Consider the following 17,861-nt stretch of genomic DNA (forward strand, 5'->3'; position numbering starts at 1 on the left):
CTTATTTGCTCTTCGTTTGTTCATGCCCATGGTATTTTACTTTAAAGCAATCATTTTGACTCATTAAATGTCACTGGTTCATCGATATTTGAATAAGAACGTAAACAGCTGAGAGCTTTTAAGGAACCATCTAGTTCTCCCCTTTTGCATATCTTTCCATGTACCTGGTCATGCGCATAATGTGATATTTTCAGTGAGGATGAAAGTATTCAGATCCTTCAGTAAGAAGCAACAAGACATCAAGTCCTACAGTGAAAATATTTAAGAATTAACTGAAAAAGTGCTGTAAATATCAAAGTAAAAGCAAACTTGGTGTAGATGAGTGTATTTGATTTGTAGTCATTTATGTACGAATGCATTTTATTATTGGTGCATTGATGTCTAAAAGGCATTTAATGTCCTAGGTGTTTGAAAACAAGATGATTTGTAAACCTAAAACTAAAGTAACAGCTGGTTATTTTCGCCATCAGCATTTCCTTTCATTTTTGTGACAGTAAATGAGTAAACGTTGCGGTTTCTTTCTCTGAAATAGTCAGACGTTTCCAGGTAAAATGCTGTAAGCAGAGTAAATGTAGTTAACCTTCTGCTGCTTTTTCGGGGAGACAGTTATTTATTTAAAGTTAAAACGCCCCCTGCTGAAAGTCACTGAGCTCTTGAACGTCACGTGTCGCTGTCATCACGTCCTTCCCGCACATGAACTTGCGGAGCGACGGTAAAACGTCACACACAGACCGACTGACACTCAGTCACGCGGGGATCAACCGCTGTTGCTGAGCGACGAGATGTGGCCCCGCGAGGAGCTGCTGAAGCCAATCTGGTACGCATTCACAGCGCTGGACTTGGACCACCGAGGAAAGGTGTCCAAATCCCAGCTAAAGGTGAGTCTCACTTCTGTTTTCTGTCTTTGTGTGCCAACAGTTCAGACGCCGTGTACTTTCTGAAAAAGCGTTTGGAACAATGCTCCTCGTCTGCTGCTGAATCACATCTGGGAATGGCTCGGTTCATCGGTAACTCGTCGAAGGTGTTTTGTATTTGCTCTCATGGTGAATAATAGACTGAACCGCACTTTATTATTTACTCCACTTTATTTCAAACTACGCTGTGACGTTCTGTTGCGAGCCGCTTGACCATTACTTGGCTAAATCTGTTACATTTCACGTTTACTCCGTTATCTATTTCAGTGGTAAACATTGGACTTTTTTACCTATTTAATTTGACTTCTATTGCCTCATTATTTTCACAGACACCACTGAAGCCGAGTACTTTAGAAATAAAACGATTCTCAGACTAATAGTCGGATTCATTGGTCAATAGACACCAAACTATTCACCAACAATTCAGTCAAAGAATTAATCTTTTGAGCAACTTCAAAGCAGAAAGTATTAGCACTTTTTCTCATGTGAATGTTTACTATTTTCTGAACTATCTATTGAAAGTTAAAGAAGAAATGAAAATGCAAAAGTGTGACTAATGGAAGTTATCCTTTGCAGAGTCACCTCTATTATGCAATCTGCAAATCTGGGTAATTGAACCACAAGATGAAGGAAAGACAACTTGAAATAGTTTATATCCGTTGTTGGATTCATTTTACGTTGCAGCTTGTGTTTTCCACTAATTTCAGGGAATTCATAAAAAAAAAAAAAAATTAAGAAGCTGTGCTTTTTCTGTATGACAGCATGGGCCTGAGTTTGTTTGCTCATTGGGGCTAATGTCTATGTGCCCAGCCTGACAAAGAGACAGTCTGACTTCAAGGATCCTGCAGAAATTTTAGTTTTTCTTGTGTTTTCTCAACACAGCAGAGTAACTGGGAAAAAGCCAGGAAACTCCAAAAGTTCATGGTTAGATGTTGGCCTTTTTTTTTTTTTTTTTTTTTAATTGTAAACATTTTCAAGAACGGATGTCACACTTGGCCAGTAATGCTTGCAAATGTCAAGTGTCAGGTGCATGGGTGGTAAGAAAAACTAAAAGGCTACACTGGAGAGCCAGAATTAACTGCTTTCCATATATGGTTATAAACAAGCTAACCTCCAACCTTTTTTTTTTCTCCCCCCCAATTTAACTTATTAAACTTTGCTTATTGGGGTTCTTAAGGTGCTGTCTCACAACCTGTGCACGGTGATGCAGATCCCTCATGACCCTGTGGCCCTTGAAGAGCATTTTAAAGCTGATGATCAGGGGCCTCTCTCCAATGATGGCTACATGCCTTACCTCAACAAGTTTATTCTTGACAAGGTGGGGACAAAGATACCAAAAAAGTTTAGTGACTTTAACAGTGTTGCATTTTTACTTTTTTCAACACACTAGTCTCTGACAAAGTTCCATCTAGGATTGGGTGTTATTTGCCATTTTTTGTATTAATGAAATTATGACTTCTGAGCTTTGGTTTTTGTAGCTGCACTTCCTATCCCCTGACTATACAGTACAGGCCAAAAGTTTGGACACACTTTCCTATTCATTTGAATGAGAAGGTTCATCCAAAAAACGAAAAGAAATGGTTTAGCACAATCGCACATGGTACATTACGCACCCCCAACTTCGTATGTACAGTGTAAAACACCATAAACAAAGCAGTCAGCGTTCTTTAACTGCTCAAGTTTAAGTTTTTGTACTTGGAAGGAGTTTTCTTAGCTTTCTGTTGTAGATGCTGACTTGAATAGAAATGAGGCATTTAGTTACATCAGGTTTGTACCTCACATCCTGCAAACAAAGAGACAAACAACAGTCTCCTGCTTAGCATTTGTAAACACACTGCCTTCATCAGGGCCGACTGCTGTGACTTTGACTCTTATTGAATGCTGCATTTTAATCTCCAGGTACGGGAGGATTTTAATGTAGTAGAGTTCAACAAGATGTGCTGGATTCTCTGTTACAAGAAAAATATCTGCACCAAAGGTCTGCTCATTAAAGATGATGATGCATTCAAAGTCTGGTGTATTTTCAACTTTCTGTCAGAAGACAAATACCCTCTAGTCATTGTTTCTGAAGAGGTGAGGAATATTTTTTTGTAGTTTCTTTCTCAAGCCTAAAGTGGGATAGAAATGTTTAACTATCCCCTTCAGCTTTGGTTACTTTGATGAAGTTGAATTGTTTTTGTTTTTGTTTTTTTTGTTTGTTTGTTTGTTTTTTTTTTTCAATATATCCATCTCCTTAGATTGAGTACTTTCTGCGAAAGCTGGTGGACACCATGGGAAGTGAATGGAGTGAGGATAAATTTGCAGATTACAAACTGCAGCTGCAGGCAAAGAGAAACTGCCTGACTGTGTGGGAATTCATTGAGGTGATGGGGATGGGTTACTTCAGCAAAGGCATGAACCGCCAGACTCTATCCTTGGGCATCAATGAGGTCTTCCAGGAGCTCATACTGGATGTGCTCAAACAGGTTTGACACTCAGGGTTATCTAAATGATGGTGTCTGCTAATCTAAGATGGTGTAGACAATTTGCATGTAAATTCATTTAATCTGTTTTTTGTTTTTCACTGGAGAATGTGTAATTGTGTAATAATGTAGATGTATTTACATATGTTGCTTTGGAGGAACCATAGTATTGGAACACGTAAGTGTACGTTTATTGTATAGTTTGACAGAGACATTATTTTCCATTGATCATCAATGAATTCTGTATTTACCTTTTTTCTTTTACAGCAATGTGCATACTGAATATACTACAACCACTCAAAACTATTATCTTTGGTCCTTGGTTTGCATAATTAATAATATGATGAATATGATCATCAGATTATTGACAATGAAAGCACATGCATAATGAGTAAAAATGTTGTGTGTGTGTAAATATACAGTTAGGCCCAGAAATATTTAGACAGTGACACAAGTTTTGTAATTTTAGCTGTTAGCTGCCAAAACATAGTCATGCGCAGATACCATTATGTAATTAATATGGGCTTCAAGTGCAAACTCCCATCTTAAATCTGAGGGTATTTGCATTTGCATTTGAAAGCTGTTGCTGTGAACCCACAACACGCGGTCAAATGAGCGCTCACTGGAAGTGAAACAGACCATCACTAGGCTGAAAAAAAAGAAGAAATCCATCAGAGAGATAGAAATGTTAGGAGGGAACAAATCAACAATTTGGTACAGTCTAAGAAAAAAAGATTGCACTGGTGAACTCAGGAACTCAAAAAGGCCTGGACATCCACAGAAGACAACAGTGGTGGATGATTGCAGGATCCTTTGCATGGTGAAGAAGAAACCCTTCACAACATCCACCCAAATGAAGAACACTCTCCAGGAGGTAGTTACATCAGTAAGTCTACCATAAAGAGAAGACTTCATGAGAGCAAATGCAGAGGGTCTACGACAAGGCGCTAACCATTATTCAGCCTAAAAAATAGAAAGGCCAGGTTACTCTTTGCCTAAAAACATCTAAAGAAACCAGCCCACCTCTGGAACAGGATTCTTTGGACAGAAGAAACTAAGATTAACTTGTACCAGAATGATAGAAAAAAGAGAGTATGGAGAAGGCTTGGAACGGCTCATGATCCAAAGCACACCACATCTTCTGTAAAACATGGTGGAGGCGGTGTGATAGCATTGGCATGCATAGCTTCCGGTGGCACTGGCTCACTTGTGTTTATCGAAGATGTGACAGAAGACAGAAGCAGTTGGATGAATTCTGAATTATATAGGGATACACTTTCTGCCCAGATTCAGCCAAATGCAGCAAAGTTGATTGGATAACACTTCACAGTACAGATGGACAGTGACCCGGGAGATTTTTAAGACAAAGAAGTGGAATATTCTACGATGGCCAAGTGAGCATGCATTTCACTTGCTTCAGACAAAACTTAAGGCAGAAAGACAGACAAACAAACAAACACAGAAACTAAAGGCAGTAAAGTCCTGGCAAAGCATCACAAAGGAAGCCCAGCGTTTAATGATGTCCATGGGTTGCCGACAAAGTATTAAGAATGAACATTTATGGTAATGTTAATTTGTCCAATTACTTTTGAGCCCTGAAATGAGGAGCTTTTGTATAAAAATGGTTGCGATTCCTAAATGTTGAGGATATTTTTGTTGGATTGAACCTGAAAGTGAAATCCAATGCAGTGGCATGGAGAGCCCAAATCATGAAAATTGTGTCACTGTCCAAATATTTCTGGGCCTAACTGTATTCCATGTGTTTTGGCATTTTCATTAATTATTTTCTCAATTAATAATCAATGTAGAATTATTCAGTAACATATGTATGTGGCTAATTCCTTACTTTGTTTTTTAGGGATACTTGTTGAAAAAGGGCCACAAAAGGAAAAACTGGACTGAACGCTGGTTTATTCTTAAACCTAACTCACTGTCATATTTTGTCAATGAGGATCTGGTGGATGAGAAAGGGAAAATCTATCTGGAACAGAACTGCTGTGTGGAGGTAAAATTTCAGAGTTGTTTTTTTATTTATTTATTTATTTATTTATTTAGTTATTTACAATATGTTATATGATTTACTAACAACTGTGTTGACTTAATGGTTTGAAGTCCTTATTTGTTTCTCAAAGATGCATAATAGCTTGCCTTTCATGAAGGAATTAATTTAGCTCAGGACCAAAGACAGTGTGGTCAAACCCACATTGGTTTGCATAGTTAGTATAATGTGAATGGGAATGTCATAGTATCTTTTTTTTTTATCTCCTACAGTCTCTGCCAGATAAAGATGGGAAGAAATGCATTTTTATTATTAAGTGCACAGATAAAACCTATGAGATCATTGCATCAGATAAAAAGACGAAGCAGGAGTGGATTCAAGGTACTGATCACACATTTTCCACTCTCTGTCTACCACAATGTAAAAAGTCCTGCTGCCATCTTCTCTTTATTTTCTTTGTAATTGTTTAGAATTGTAGAATGTCATAGTTAGTTAACCAAGAGTTTGTCTGTGGAGAGATTGTTGTTGAGGTAAATCAGTGATTTCTTCTGTCACTGTTTTGTGGCAGCTATTCAAACATGCATCCAGTCGCTGAGGTTGGGGCTGCTCTCTCCTCACCGTGAGGCCCGGCTGAGGCGCAGGGAGCTCCGACAGAGGCAGCATGCAGAGGAGGATCAGCTGGTGGAGAAGATGAGGCAGCTCCAGGCAGCAAATGAGAAGAAACAGAGGCAGCTGGAGGCGATGAGGGAGGTACTATTCCATCATTAGCTCTCATGAGATGGAGACAATCACACCCCTGAACGTCAAATCTCCTTTACAACAGTTTTGATCCAAGCACACATTGCAATAGATTGTTTTGTCTCTTCTATTTAGGTCTGAATGATTTTTGGCCAATTTATCAGTTTTTAAAAGATCATGTAGGGCTGTATTATACAAAGCTAATATGGCTTTGCTTTCTTTGTTTTTATTTTAAAGGTAGCAGAACATTCAAAGTGAAAAGGGAAGTAAAACCTGCTATGCAAAAGACATTTTATATCTGTAAGGGACACCTGCATCTCTTGCAAGACTAGATAAATGAACTAAGCTGTATTGGAGATAATCAGTGTCTTCTCACTTCTCTTTTTATCATGCCAGGTGGCTTTATTCGATTTCTTTTTTTTTGTTGTTTTTGTTGCTTTTAGGTTGGAAACTAATATATTGTAGAAATTCTCTTGACATATTTGAAAAATTGGATCATTTCCTGAATGAACGCTGGCATTCATAATTGCAGTGTTAGATAAAACAGACTACATAAAATGAGAAGTTTTTCTCCTTACTGTTATTCTTTTACCTGTGTCGTTCAAATTAGAAAAACAATAATACAGAATACGAGTCCCTTACAAGTGAGATTAACAACAATACAGAAAATCAGGGACATTCACTCCTGTAGTAAAAGTAAAAACAAACAAAAAAAGGGTTGGAGGTTACTGGAGTCCTGTTATTGCCTGTACTAGCAATGACCATCTTCTATCAAGATCTATCAGGTTTTCATCTGATTTTTTTCCATGATGAACACACGTTTTACCTTGTCTCTCCATTGCGTTATGTTTGGAGGCTGTGGTTTCAACCAGGAAGCTGCTGTCTTTTTTGCTATCAATAGCAGGATTCTCAGTAAATATTTAGAGTTCTTAGCTGTGATACTGTCAGGCATTATCCCCAAAAGTTACTTACTGTTATTCTTAGTTTCCTAAATCTCAAATTCCCTGAAAATTAAATCCAACTCCCAGTATTAAGTAGTTTTTAAACTCTGGGCTTCCCCTTTTGTGGCCAGTCAAGCAGACCAGTAACACTTCATTCCTCTTTTTACTTCATAGAAAATGGAAGAAGCTACAGCGAAAGCAGCATTAGAGGAGCTCAGGAGGAAGAGGACTCAAGTAGACCTACAGGATCGCTACAGACTGGACCTTGAGAGAGAGAAAATGGTAACTGCTGTTCCTGAGTCTGCCTCTCAGCTCTGTTCTAATAAAGCAGATCCATTAGTCATACACAGCACATGTTGCTACACAGGGTCTAAACAAAGGGACAGATTTAAAACTATGTGGTATGGTATACCTCATTTGTGTTTTCATTTTGTTTTTACCCTCTAATGAAGTCACCACCACCCAACTTTCTTCCTTTGCTTTCAGGGAACAAGTCAGAAGTATTTGAAACCACATATCCCATGATGTTGACTCATTTTTGTGTCTGCTTTAGATGCGTATTAATCATCCTAATGCAGTTCAATTTAGCACCAAATGGAAAACTGCCTTTTTAAGCTAAAATAATTCATACATAATGTGAGTGAAATAGTTTCATAAGAGCAAAATGTGCAGAGATGTAGATACTTTGAGGTATGTGCGCACATGTGTGTGTGTTGCTCAGGTGCGTCAGCAGATGGAGGAGCAGGTTGCTCAAAAGTCCAGTGAATTGGAGCAGTACTTTCAGCGTGTCCAGGAGCTGGAGAACATGTACCACCGTCTGGAGGAGGCCTTAGATGACGAGAGACAGGCCAAGCAGGATGAGGAGGCCATGCGAAAACTACAGGCCAGGTCTCTTCCTCATACATTCACATTGGACAGTGTGTGGATAAATATATAAAAGAAATGTGCTAGCATGAGCTGTTTATTACTTTTCTGCTCTGTCAGAGAACAGATTAAGGTCATTTGAGGCTGCAACTAATCAACCGCTGTCTTCTTTTGTTCACACTGATGCTAAATAGTGTGCAGTGAGCCGGAACACTTTTCAAGCGAGAAGACTTTTGAATGTTTTTAAGAATCAAGCATGGCACAGTCAAAACAGCATGGTGTTGCATTTCCTGAAAACACTTTGGGGTTTTTTTACAGTCACAGAAAAAAAAAAAAAAGAAACTTGAGAGAAATGTCTCAAAGCCTGACCAATCATTGTGTGCTTCAGAAGAACAATTGGAGCATTGTAATTTTTTTTTCAAGGACAAAAAAATTACCTTCACAAAGGTGTAGACCAATGCCAAGGTTTCAAATGTCAGAAAGAAAAATATATCACCAGTCAAACACATTTAAAGATTTTACACTTTTTGTTAGCATCCTCCTGTAGTCCAAAGACATGCAAACAAGCCCTGCTTTGTGTTCTTTTGCAGGCTGCTGGAGGAGGAGGCAACAAAAAGGGCAGAGCTGGAGCAGATCCATCTGCAGCAGCAAAGGGTGCTCTCACAGACGGAGTCTGAGAAGCAGGAGCTTGTAGCTGAACAGCTGGCCAAAGAGAGAGAGCTGCAGAAGGCCATTCTACAGCTGGAAAAACTAGAGCACGAGCGGCAAGGAGCAGTGGAGCAGTATGAGGTCAGGTCACACATGGAGGTTTACAAGCAGTCTTTGTTCAGCCCTTGATCAATCCACTGAATTATCCCTTGGTATCAGAAATTGTTTTATTCCTCTTTTCTATTCACTGAGGGTAGCAGTCAAGTATGTGTTAACACAGCTTGTTTATTATTATTTTCTGTTTTACCTCTTACAGTATTTTCCCAACAAATATATATCCAACTCCACCTGGCTCGGCTTATGCTAGGTTTGAATTAAAGTCATGAAGCCTCATACTCTTATCAGTTTCCTAGTTTACCCGTACTGCATATTTACCGTAAGATCTGTACAGAGCCCCAGATTTATCAAAGCAGAATGCCCCTTCCCACAACAGGATTTTCTGAGGTGCAATATATGTTTGATCTGCCTGATTTCACTCCTCACCACAATTTCACTGCTTAGTGGTTTGTGTAACAACTATTCACAATTCTATTTGGGAGAAAATTCAAGTCTCAACAGCAGATCTTCAGTTATGATATCATGTTGAACAGTCAGAACAATTAAATACAAATGTATTCCTAATGGTGCTAAGCGCTGAATGGGTCAATATGGAGGTAAGAATGGCTTGCTCACGGTGACTGGTTGTTCTTTTCTTACATCTTCTAAAAATGTAGTTGGAGTTTCTCAGTCTCTGACTGGTCTATATATGTATCTGTTTATAGGAGATCTCGAGGAAACTTGAACGAGCAGCCAACAAGACAAAGACTTGGAAAGACAAGGTGGCCAGACATGAGGGACTGGTGCATCTCATCCACCCAGGTAGGAGATAGATCGTCACTCATCAGTGGTTATTCGTAAATTCACCATTCATTTGGTGTCAAATGGTGACAGGAAAAGCTTTTGAAGTTGTTATAAAAATCTTAAAGTTTAGAGTTAACGCCTTTTTGTGTGTTTCTGCATGTGGTCTGTTGGTCTGTCTCTTAATATTAATACATCACTTAACTAAGAGAGGAATTGTAACAGTGACCTGTGCTGCTGTAGGGTGTTCAGATACCCTCATACCACCAGGCATCATCATATTTATTGCAAACCCTGTCACCACAGCTACCTACTAGCTATTGGAATTTGTGCCTTTCTTTGTTTGATATTATTAAATGGTGAACATCTCACAGATGGATAAAACAACCAAATTTAAAGACATCACTCCGGAAAAAAATCATAGTTTTAACAATTTTATAGATCAAATTACTAATTGTAATTGTAAGCAGTGTCCAAATAATAATAATAATAATAATAATAATAATAATAATAATAATAATAATAATAATAATAATAATAATAATAATTATTATTATTATTATTATTATTATTATTATTATTATTATTATTAACAATAGTAATAATAATAATAATAATAATAACGAGTTCTAGTCATAACTGCAGAGAATTGCAGAAAAAAATGTAGTAGTATATATATCATTTTCTCATTTTATGTATGTGCCTGTTCATTGACAGATCTTCTTCCCTTCTCCTCCACCTGTTCTTTCAGGTCATAAAGCACCTCAGAGGATCACTAACTGGGGTCCAGCCTCATTCACTGATATTGAGCTGGAGATGAGAAAGAAGTCATGGCAGGAGAGTAAGAACCAGAGAGCTCAGCCTAAGTAAACATTCACCACAATAGATGGATCACACACTTATGAGGAAAACGCAGACTCTAATTAACTGAAAAGAACAAACAAACAAACAAAACATATTTAGCCTGTTGTTTTGTTTTGTTTTTGTTTTTTTTTTTTATGTCCAGCTTTGATTAAATTTATTTCATTATTCATTATTTCATTACTTGGTTTCTTAGTTGGTTAAGATTATTTTGTCAAATTTCATTCTTATCCAATTATTATTTTACAACTACATTCTCTTGTGTTTTGTGCGTGAACCAGTATTGATATAAACATATTAACATATTATCTATTGATGCCAACAAGGGATTAACAGTAGTTCAATGTCATAGTGAATCAATGGTAAACTAAGACGGTGAAATAAAAGTAAAATACAATCTTTTTTTTACTAACATGGATGTATTAATTTAAGAGTTGATCGTATTTCATAGGTTTCATAGGTTGCTGTTTACAAATAAAGCTTTACAATGTCTTTCTCACTGCCTCAGTCATTTTGTCTTATCTTCCCCCGATGATGACAAACAGGGTCCACCAGATGTCGCCATAGGAACAGGCTCATCTGTTATTGACAGAGCAGGACTGGGAAACTGGTGGCACAGGTTCATGTGGCAGATTCCAGCAGTAAAGCCCTCCACAGACGCACGGTGCTCTTTGCTGCATGGAGAATACGTTCGGGATGATTGGGGTTGGTTGGGGTTGGGGTTTGGGGTGGTTTCAGAACTTCTGACCCTTTTAGACCCACATTACACACATAGTTCTTGTAAAGTGAGTCAGTTCACTTTGTTGACAGAAGGAAACAGAAACATAGTTTAGTTAAATCTAGATAGTTTGAGTCAGTGATAAGTCATTTCATTATTATTCTTTAAACCATTACAGTTACCTGAATGGAGCATGTGGCAATTCATTGTGGCTACAATTAGGTTTTGAGCAGTAAGGTGCAAGCTCTTCGTGCATGCAGGTTTTTTAAAGAGGTCATTTAAAAAAATGTGTTGAGGATGACTTGAAAGTAGCAATTGAGACCATAAACTTGGCGGAAAAAGAGGACCAAAAGTATAAACTTTTTCATGCAGACTTCAATACAATCTGGGCTTGCCTCCTGATGGTCAATAGATAGACTGCAGGTCTAAAATTTCTATTTTCACCTTGTGTCCACATCCAATTTTACTTACAGCCTATGGCAGAGGACTCCAACTCCGGTCCTGGAGAGCTACTGTCCTGCATGTTTTAGATGTTTCTCTGCTCCAACACACCTGATTCTAATGAGCAGCTCCATATCAGACCTCAGCAGAGCCTGATGACTAGCTGATCATTAGAATCATATCATCATAGGAAACATGCAGGACGGTAGCTCTCCAGGACCGGAGTTGGTGACCCTGGTCTATGGTCAGGGCACATTCAGTCTGACTGGTAGACTGGCCTGATTAATTGGATGTGGTGTTTGTCTCAGCATGGCTGATCTGCCTTTAACACAGATCCTTTGTTACATTCCTTCAATCACAGTGACTCCGTTGGGGGGAGTGGGGTTGGGCACACCCATCCTTGACCTCACGTTGCCTCTCATAAAAAATGTTTCCTCACTGTGTACTGGCATCAGATCGATGCTCACTATTAAGAAATAACTGAGTCGTGGCACTAGAATCAGTATTAGAGAGGAAAGATTGGATCAGTGCATCCATAGCTACCTGCTGTTTGTACGACAAGTCTGTAGGTGTTCTACAATATGACCTCATTGTTCCAGTTGCCACAAACTAGGATTCACACTGATGCACATGGAATGCTGCAGCCAGTTCTTGGTTTTACAGCATCTGTGTCAAAACATATCAGTTTGTGCAACAAAGGAGCACTGTTCTCACATGCAGCCCTCTCATTAGTCCTCCCTGCCCTCATGTTTCAATGAAAACAGAGACAATGATTCAGGAACATCGTAACTCGGGGAGACCATTTGTTTTGGCTTCTTGTTTGTCTCGTGTCTGCCAGCCGGCCAGTCTACACAATGGGCATCTTTAGTTTCTGGTGTAAAAACTCTCAAACCGCCTTAATTTGTTCAGCTTTGAGGAAGGAACTGGAAGGTAAGAGAAAGTTCAATGCAAGTTCAGAGTTGTCAGAGCAGAGGATAAGATAAGAGCTTGCATCCAACGACCAGCACCATGCAGGTCTCTGTATGCTGACGGTTTGTGATAAGATCACATTCAGAGACCGTTTTCTGATCTAATGCTATAACTCAGTATGAGGTTTAGCTCCCAAAATCTACCTGACTGTGCCACACGGAGTGACAGTTCTTTAATTGCTGCAGCATGGCAATATTATAGTAAAAAAATATTTAGGATGGAATATAAAAAAATAAATAGCTAGTTATTAGTTCTGGTTGCAGTATTTGTCTTGAGTTGTAAAGCTTTTGATTTGCCGTTAACACTTCCTGTGTATTTTTATCCTGGGAATCTGAGAAATATGTAGTGCACTTTTTTTTTGGTAAAGACTATTCTCAGAATTGATAGTTTCTAATCTCCGTGGTTAAATTACACAAGCCCTCAGCATTCCAAAAATAAGGACATCACTAACTGTCTCATCCTCACCCCATGTTTCCAGAAAGTATCCTATTGTCCATAACCAATTAATTAGATTCCTGTCCAAAGTATCCTCATGGAAACTGATTTGAAATGGGAACATTTTTGGGATTGTCTGCTGGTGAAAAAATGTGTGCCAGATGCTTGGTTTCTCGGTAAGATGACTTCCCACAGTGACCTCACAGCCCTGAGCATTTCATATGCTTGAATGGACTTTGGGTTTCGCTGCAAAACAACAGGGGGTCACTGATGGTGGCAAGTGAAAAACATCAGTACGTCCGGTAAGTAACTCTTATGTGGGTCAAGGAAAGTGACTTTTTAATACAAACCCTTCCCGCAACCCCTTTGAGCTACAAATCACCAGTGCAATTGCATTTTTCTGCTAATAGATAAGCGGGTGGTGTCCGGATAAGATCATCTGGAGCTGATGCAGTTGATTCAGGCATTTGACAATATCCCAGCTAACCCCTATGTGCTGCAGGCCACTGACATCACCCTGGTTTCTAGGGTGGGCCTCAGTGATGAGTGTTGAGCCAGTGAGATCAGAGTTTGGAGTTGTGTGAGTTGTAAGAATATTGAACAGGTGCCCAGCGAGGGGCAGAAAGTCCCCAAATGGCAGCAAATTAATCTCGTCCAGATTGCAGAAACATCCAGGAAATGGAAAGTGCCACACGGCCGCTGCAGGTCTATATGCATAATAGGATTCGGAGTGCCAACGAAAAAAATCAGCGTGATCTGTCACTGGAGTATTTTTGGGGTCCTTGGAAAGGCCAGTCAGCTTGTTTTTCAAACTGTTTCCTCAGACGAGGCATTTACTGCAGCTGTGACTGTGCATGCGGGATCCAAAACCAACTGATACGTGCAATGTTGAATTTATCGACTGCTTTTGATTTGTCTCTTTATCCACGAGCGGCCTGCTTTCAGCCAACCAAGACTAATCACACTGAACCTAGGAGAAACATTTGGCCAAGTTGCACAAGATCACAAATACACACTTTTGCATTTTTTGTGGACGCATTCATCAGTCAGTTGTCTCCAGCAGAAGAAATGATTTGTGCAGGCAGTAATGTATCCTCAATCACGTCATGGTTATGTAACAATTTCCATCTTACATTTTCTAAAGCCTTGACATAGTTAATTTGCATGGATGTGGCGTTACCTAGTCGGAGTAATCAATAACTGATATGGCAGTAGTAAAGTTGCCATCAGTATCAGTAGAGGAAATTATTCCTGTACAGTCCAGCTGTCTTGCTAAAAATGGCAAGAACTTCCAGATGCTGTGCAAAGCTGTTCAACTGCTGCAGCTCTGCACCTGCAGCCAGCCCCCCCCACCTCAGAGAGGCCCTCTTTGCTCTTCCTTTGACCTTCAGCTTCCTCTCACAGATAAGTCTCCCTGCAGCCGCAGGAGTCCCGTTCAACGCCGCCAACCAGGCGCCACAGAGCCTGAGCTGGGGCTCCAGCTCAGTCTAATATTCATTGCTGGCAAGTGAGACACACATCATCATCCTCTCCAAGCCCCGTCGTTGGCTCAGAGCAAAAAAAAAAAAAAAAAAAGGTTACAGTGGTTTCTGATTACCTTACACTAAGAGAAAGTCTTTATTAAAGACGATAGGGAGACGATAGGAGGCCAGAGAAACGTGGCAATTACACATGTTTTCTTCCTGAATCCGACATAACAGCAGTCTGCAGGTTTGTTAGCAGCTGCACTGTGAGCACAGGGACAAGCAGCCGCGGCATGATGTGAGGTGGAGAGGAAAAGTGATGAAGAAGTCAAATTGAAGGTGATGATGGAATAAATTCATCCAGAGGGAATCATAGATGTCTGCTGCTGATCACCTGAAAGCATGTTCATGACCGCAGTTCACTATTTATATTAATATATATTAAAAAAGATGAGTTGTATATGCAACTCATCTTCATTGAGCTGTCTGTATTGTATTACTCCAAAAAATTTAATGGCAAAAGGACAAAATAAATTACTCATATTTAGGGATTTTAATACACATATGGTGGCCCGATGATACAGACATTAGCAACTGTTCCCTCACAGCAAGAAGCAAGAAGTATCAGGTGAGGTCTGCTGATCCAGACTTTTGGTAAATCCTTCAGATCCTGTTACACGTGTAGCTGTAACTTTGTCAGTGGTGAACTTTTCCTGACAAAAAAAAAGCACATGACCCTTGTGTGATAGTTTTCTCAGGTCCTGGTCCATCATCGGGTTCCTTCTGAGCTTCAGCAGGTGGACATGGATCCTGACGTTGTGATGTTGAGCTGTCCTGATCCCCTTCAGCAGCAGGCCCTCCACTCGACTTCACCTTTGAGGTGATGTTTATATTTTGGTATGCAGTGACCTTTTCATGCCACATTTCAACCTTATTTTGAGCCAGTCTGTCAAACATTTTTCTAGTAGCAGTCAGGAGTGTCAGGCTTTCTTTGGCAAACGTCAGGGGTGCAGCAGTGTTTCTTTTGGAGAGCAGTAGCCGTGGACACCTTGTTTAGTGATGTACATTTGGCAGACCCATGAATGGATATTGCAAATAGCTCCCAGGTTCCTTTAAACCTTCAGTTGTTGTTTGCCTTTTTCTTACCTTTCAGACTCAATATTTGGTTTCAGCATAAAAATTGTATGTATTCCCACTTAAACTTCACTAAAACATCTGAATATTCTTCCATCGCTTTGTCTGAGTGGTGTCGGAACAATAAATGGGAAAACCCTGAGATGTTAACGGAGAGACAGGAAGCGAATAGTTTCTAGTGTGTTTGATTTATTTTCAAAAAAATTGTGTCACCAATGAGCATGGTACAAAGATACAGTAATGAAAAAAGACATCTTTGAATAGTTTCATTTGTTCTTTTCTTTCTTTAATGAAACTGTTGGTAGGTTGCACAAACAGATAGGATAACGATATCTGAAAACACCTATAATTTCCTACATGACATATTCATTTACGTCTTGAGAAGCCCTTAAGACACAGAGCCTATCCGGACAATCTGAACCACAAGAAACTCTCACTTTTAATAACAACGCTTCATCACAAACAGGGAACAGGCCACTTAGGTTTTTGCAACAATAACAACACATTTGAAAAAAAAAAAAAGAAACAGGAGTGGTTGATCACATTAGAATTGTGGTTAGAAAAGTATACTTATGTTCAGTACGTACAGTATATAAAATGAAATGTCACACGTATTTACAGAACATGTAGCCACCACACTTACAGTTGCAGGTTTATTAAAAAATAATAATTTACATTACATAAGACAAATGTGTTAACCAAAAGTCAATAAACATTCAACAAAATAGAGAAAATGTCACTTATTTAAATAGAAAACATGTCAGATAACTCTTTAACTCTCGCTGTGCAAATTTGTTTCATTTAGTCTTTCATGAGGAAACGTCATATGTACATTGTAAAGTAATGCCTTTAGCCTCGCTGTCTGCATCTGTTAGAAAATCTATATTTGATAAGGAGTGCATACTTTTGAGCTAAGTGCAAACAAATTGCTTCTCTCTTAATGTTGTGCATTAAAATCTCTGAGTGTTTAGAGGTTCACACATTTCTGTAAGCAGCAATAACCTTTCCTCATAGTAAAACATCTGATAGAAATTCTTAATAGGTTACTCTGTATTTCCATAGTTTAAAATTGAACCCACAGTTTGAATGGCCAGTGATATTGCTTTGATCTATTTACAGCTTGAGTGGGATAGTGTTTGCTTGGCAGTGCAGTCCCCCTAAAACGTCAGCTTATCTTCACTTTGTCCCTGTCAGAGACGCAGAACGAGGGAGCTGACAGCAGAGACGAACACGTTCAACCAACTCCGACTGAAGCAGAGTGACGACAGCCTGATGGGCTGCTCAGTCACAGGCAGAGAGGTGGATGGAGAGCACTCATCCTCCACTGCCAGGCACTTTGTTCACCGTTGTCCCCAAATTTAAAGACATCTGAAAGCTGAGTTTGGTTGAGCGGTTGTCACGTCTCTGCTCTCAGCCACCTGACGCTGCCTCTAATGTTCGTGATACGATCTCAAGGCTTCAGGCGTCAGAGATGCAGTTCTGGATCTTGTCCATCCACAGCTGAGCGCTGGGTGCATCTGAAGCGCAGAAGTTGTAGAATCGCTTGCTTGTCTTCAGCTGAAAGCGATAAAAGAGATAACAAGGCTTAAATGTGGAACCAAAAGATAGAAAAGACTTGAACAAGCAGCAAAAACAGAAACAACAACCAGCAACGTCAAAAGCTAATGACACACATCTCATTAGATTAGATTCAATTGAATTTGTATGAATTATTATAATTTTTTTTTTAAACTATTTTCAGAATTTCTATTCAGATTGTTCATGCTGTAAGTTCTAAATGCACCAAAAATCTGGTGGACATGAATGTTTATTATCTTAATGAGGAGGGTCTTTTTTTTTTTTCTCTGCCACAAAAGCTTCAGTTTTCTCTCTGCGAGCATACACAAGTAAAGTGCAGCACATGTTGTGAGCGGATAAAACACCTTTGTGTACTCACGTCAAAGAAAGCCTTTTCACTGATGTGTTTGGGAGCTCCTATAGTCGGAGCAGCGATCACCACAGACTCCACCTCTGCCAGATCGATGTGGCCACGGCAGTTGGTGTCTTCTCCGGTGTCATAGTACCTCAGCTGTGAAGACATGAACGTTGCGTTGACATGCAGCCGCTCACTCAGCTGGAGCTTCAGTGTTTATTGCGTACAAGGCAAGCTTGCTCACCTGGTGTTTTGTGATGTCTAACACAAACCAGCGAGGTTTCCAGCCCTTCAGCAGCGCGCCACGTTTATACAGGATCCCCTCGAAAGACCTGAACAAGAACACAACTGCATTTAGACTGAACATGAACCACAGAGAGCTTTGACAGATGAGATCGAATAGCACTCCTATTATCAATATTGCTAATCTTTTTTGTTTGCTCATCTGGAGCCTTTCCCAGCATT

The 17,861-nt window shown here is 39.5% G+C and overlaps 2 protein-coding genes across 5 annotated transcripts in view; one reads left to right on the forward strand and one right to left on the reverse strand.

Annotated features, from left to right (window-relative positions):
* The first annotated feature begins 716 nt into the window (after window positions 1-716).
* swap70a (switching B cell complex subunit SWAP70a) lies at window positions 717-10,816 on the forward strand. 3 transcript variants are annotated; one of them, XM_029498895.1, is made up of 13 exons: window positions 737-817; window positions 919-1,007; window positions 2,092-2,232; window positions 2,814-2,987; window positions 3,152-3,379; window positions 5,235-5,381; window positions 5,648-5,756; window positions 5,944-6,125; window positions 7,229-7,336; window positions 7,776-7,942; window positions 8,509-8,707; window positions 9,388-9,484; window positions 10,215-10,816. In XM_029498895.1, the coding sequence occupies exons 3-13, from the start codon at window positions 2,119-2,121 to the stop codon at window positions 10,331-10,333; spliced, it is 1,644 nt and encodes a 547-aa protein (XP_029354755.1). In that variant the 5' UTR covers window positions 737-817; window positions 919-1,007; window positions 2,092-2,118; the 3' UTR covers window positions 10,334-10,816. The 3 variants fall into 3 exon arrangements, with proteins under 3 accessions (XP_029354756.1, XP_029354754.1, XP_029354755.1); XM_029498894.1 differs by lacking the exon at window positions 919-1,007 and having other exon boundaries at window positions 718-878; XM_029498896.1 differs by lacking the exons at window positions 919-1,007; window positions 2,814-2,987 and having other exon boundaries at window positions 717-878.
* A 4,854-nt stretch (window positions 10,817-15,670) lies between these two features.
* The window catches only part of sbf2 (SET binding factor 2), a 75,426-nt gene continuing 73,235 nt past the window's right edge, over window positions 15,671-17,861 (reverse strand). For both annotated transcript variants that reach the window (XM_029497715.1, XM_029497714.1), the window contains 3 exons: window positions 17,641-17,728; window positions 17,421-17,552; window positions 15,671-17,041 (listed from right to left, as the gene is read on the reverse strand). In XM_029497715.1, coding sequence (XP_029353575.1) covers window positions 16,943-17,041; window positions 17,421-17,552; window positions 17,641-17,728 — 319 coding nt within the window. In that variant the 3' untranslated portion in view covers window positions 15,671-16,942. The remainder of the gene's footprint in view (window positions 17,042-17,420; window positions 17,553-17,640; window positions 17,729-17,861) is intronic.

This window comes from Echeneis naucrates, chromosome 3 (genome assembly GCF_900963305.1).
Source record: "Echeneis naucrates chromosome 3, fEcheNa1.1, whole genome shotgun sequence".
In the NCBI taxonomy this organism is placed as follows: Eukaryota; Metazoa; Chordata; class Actinopteri; order Carangiformes; family Echeneidae; genus Echeneis; species Echeneis naucrates.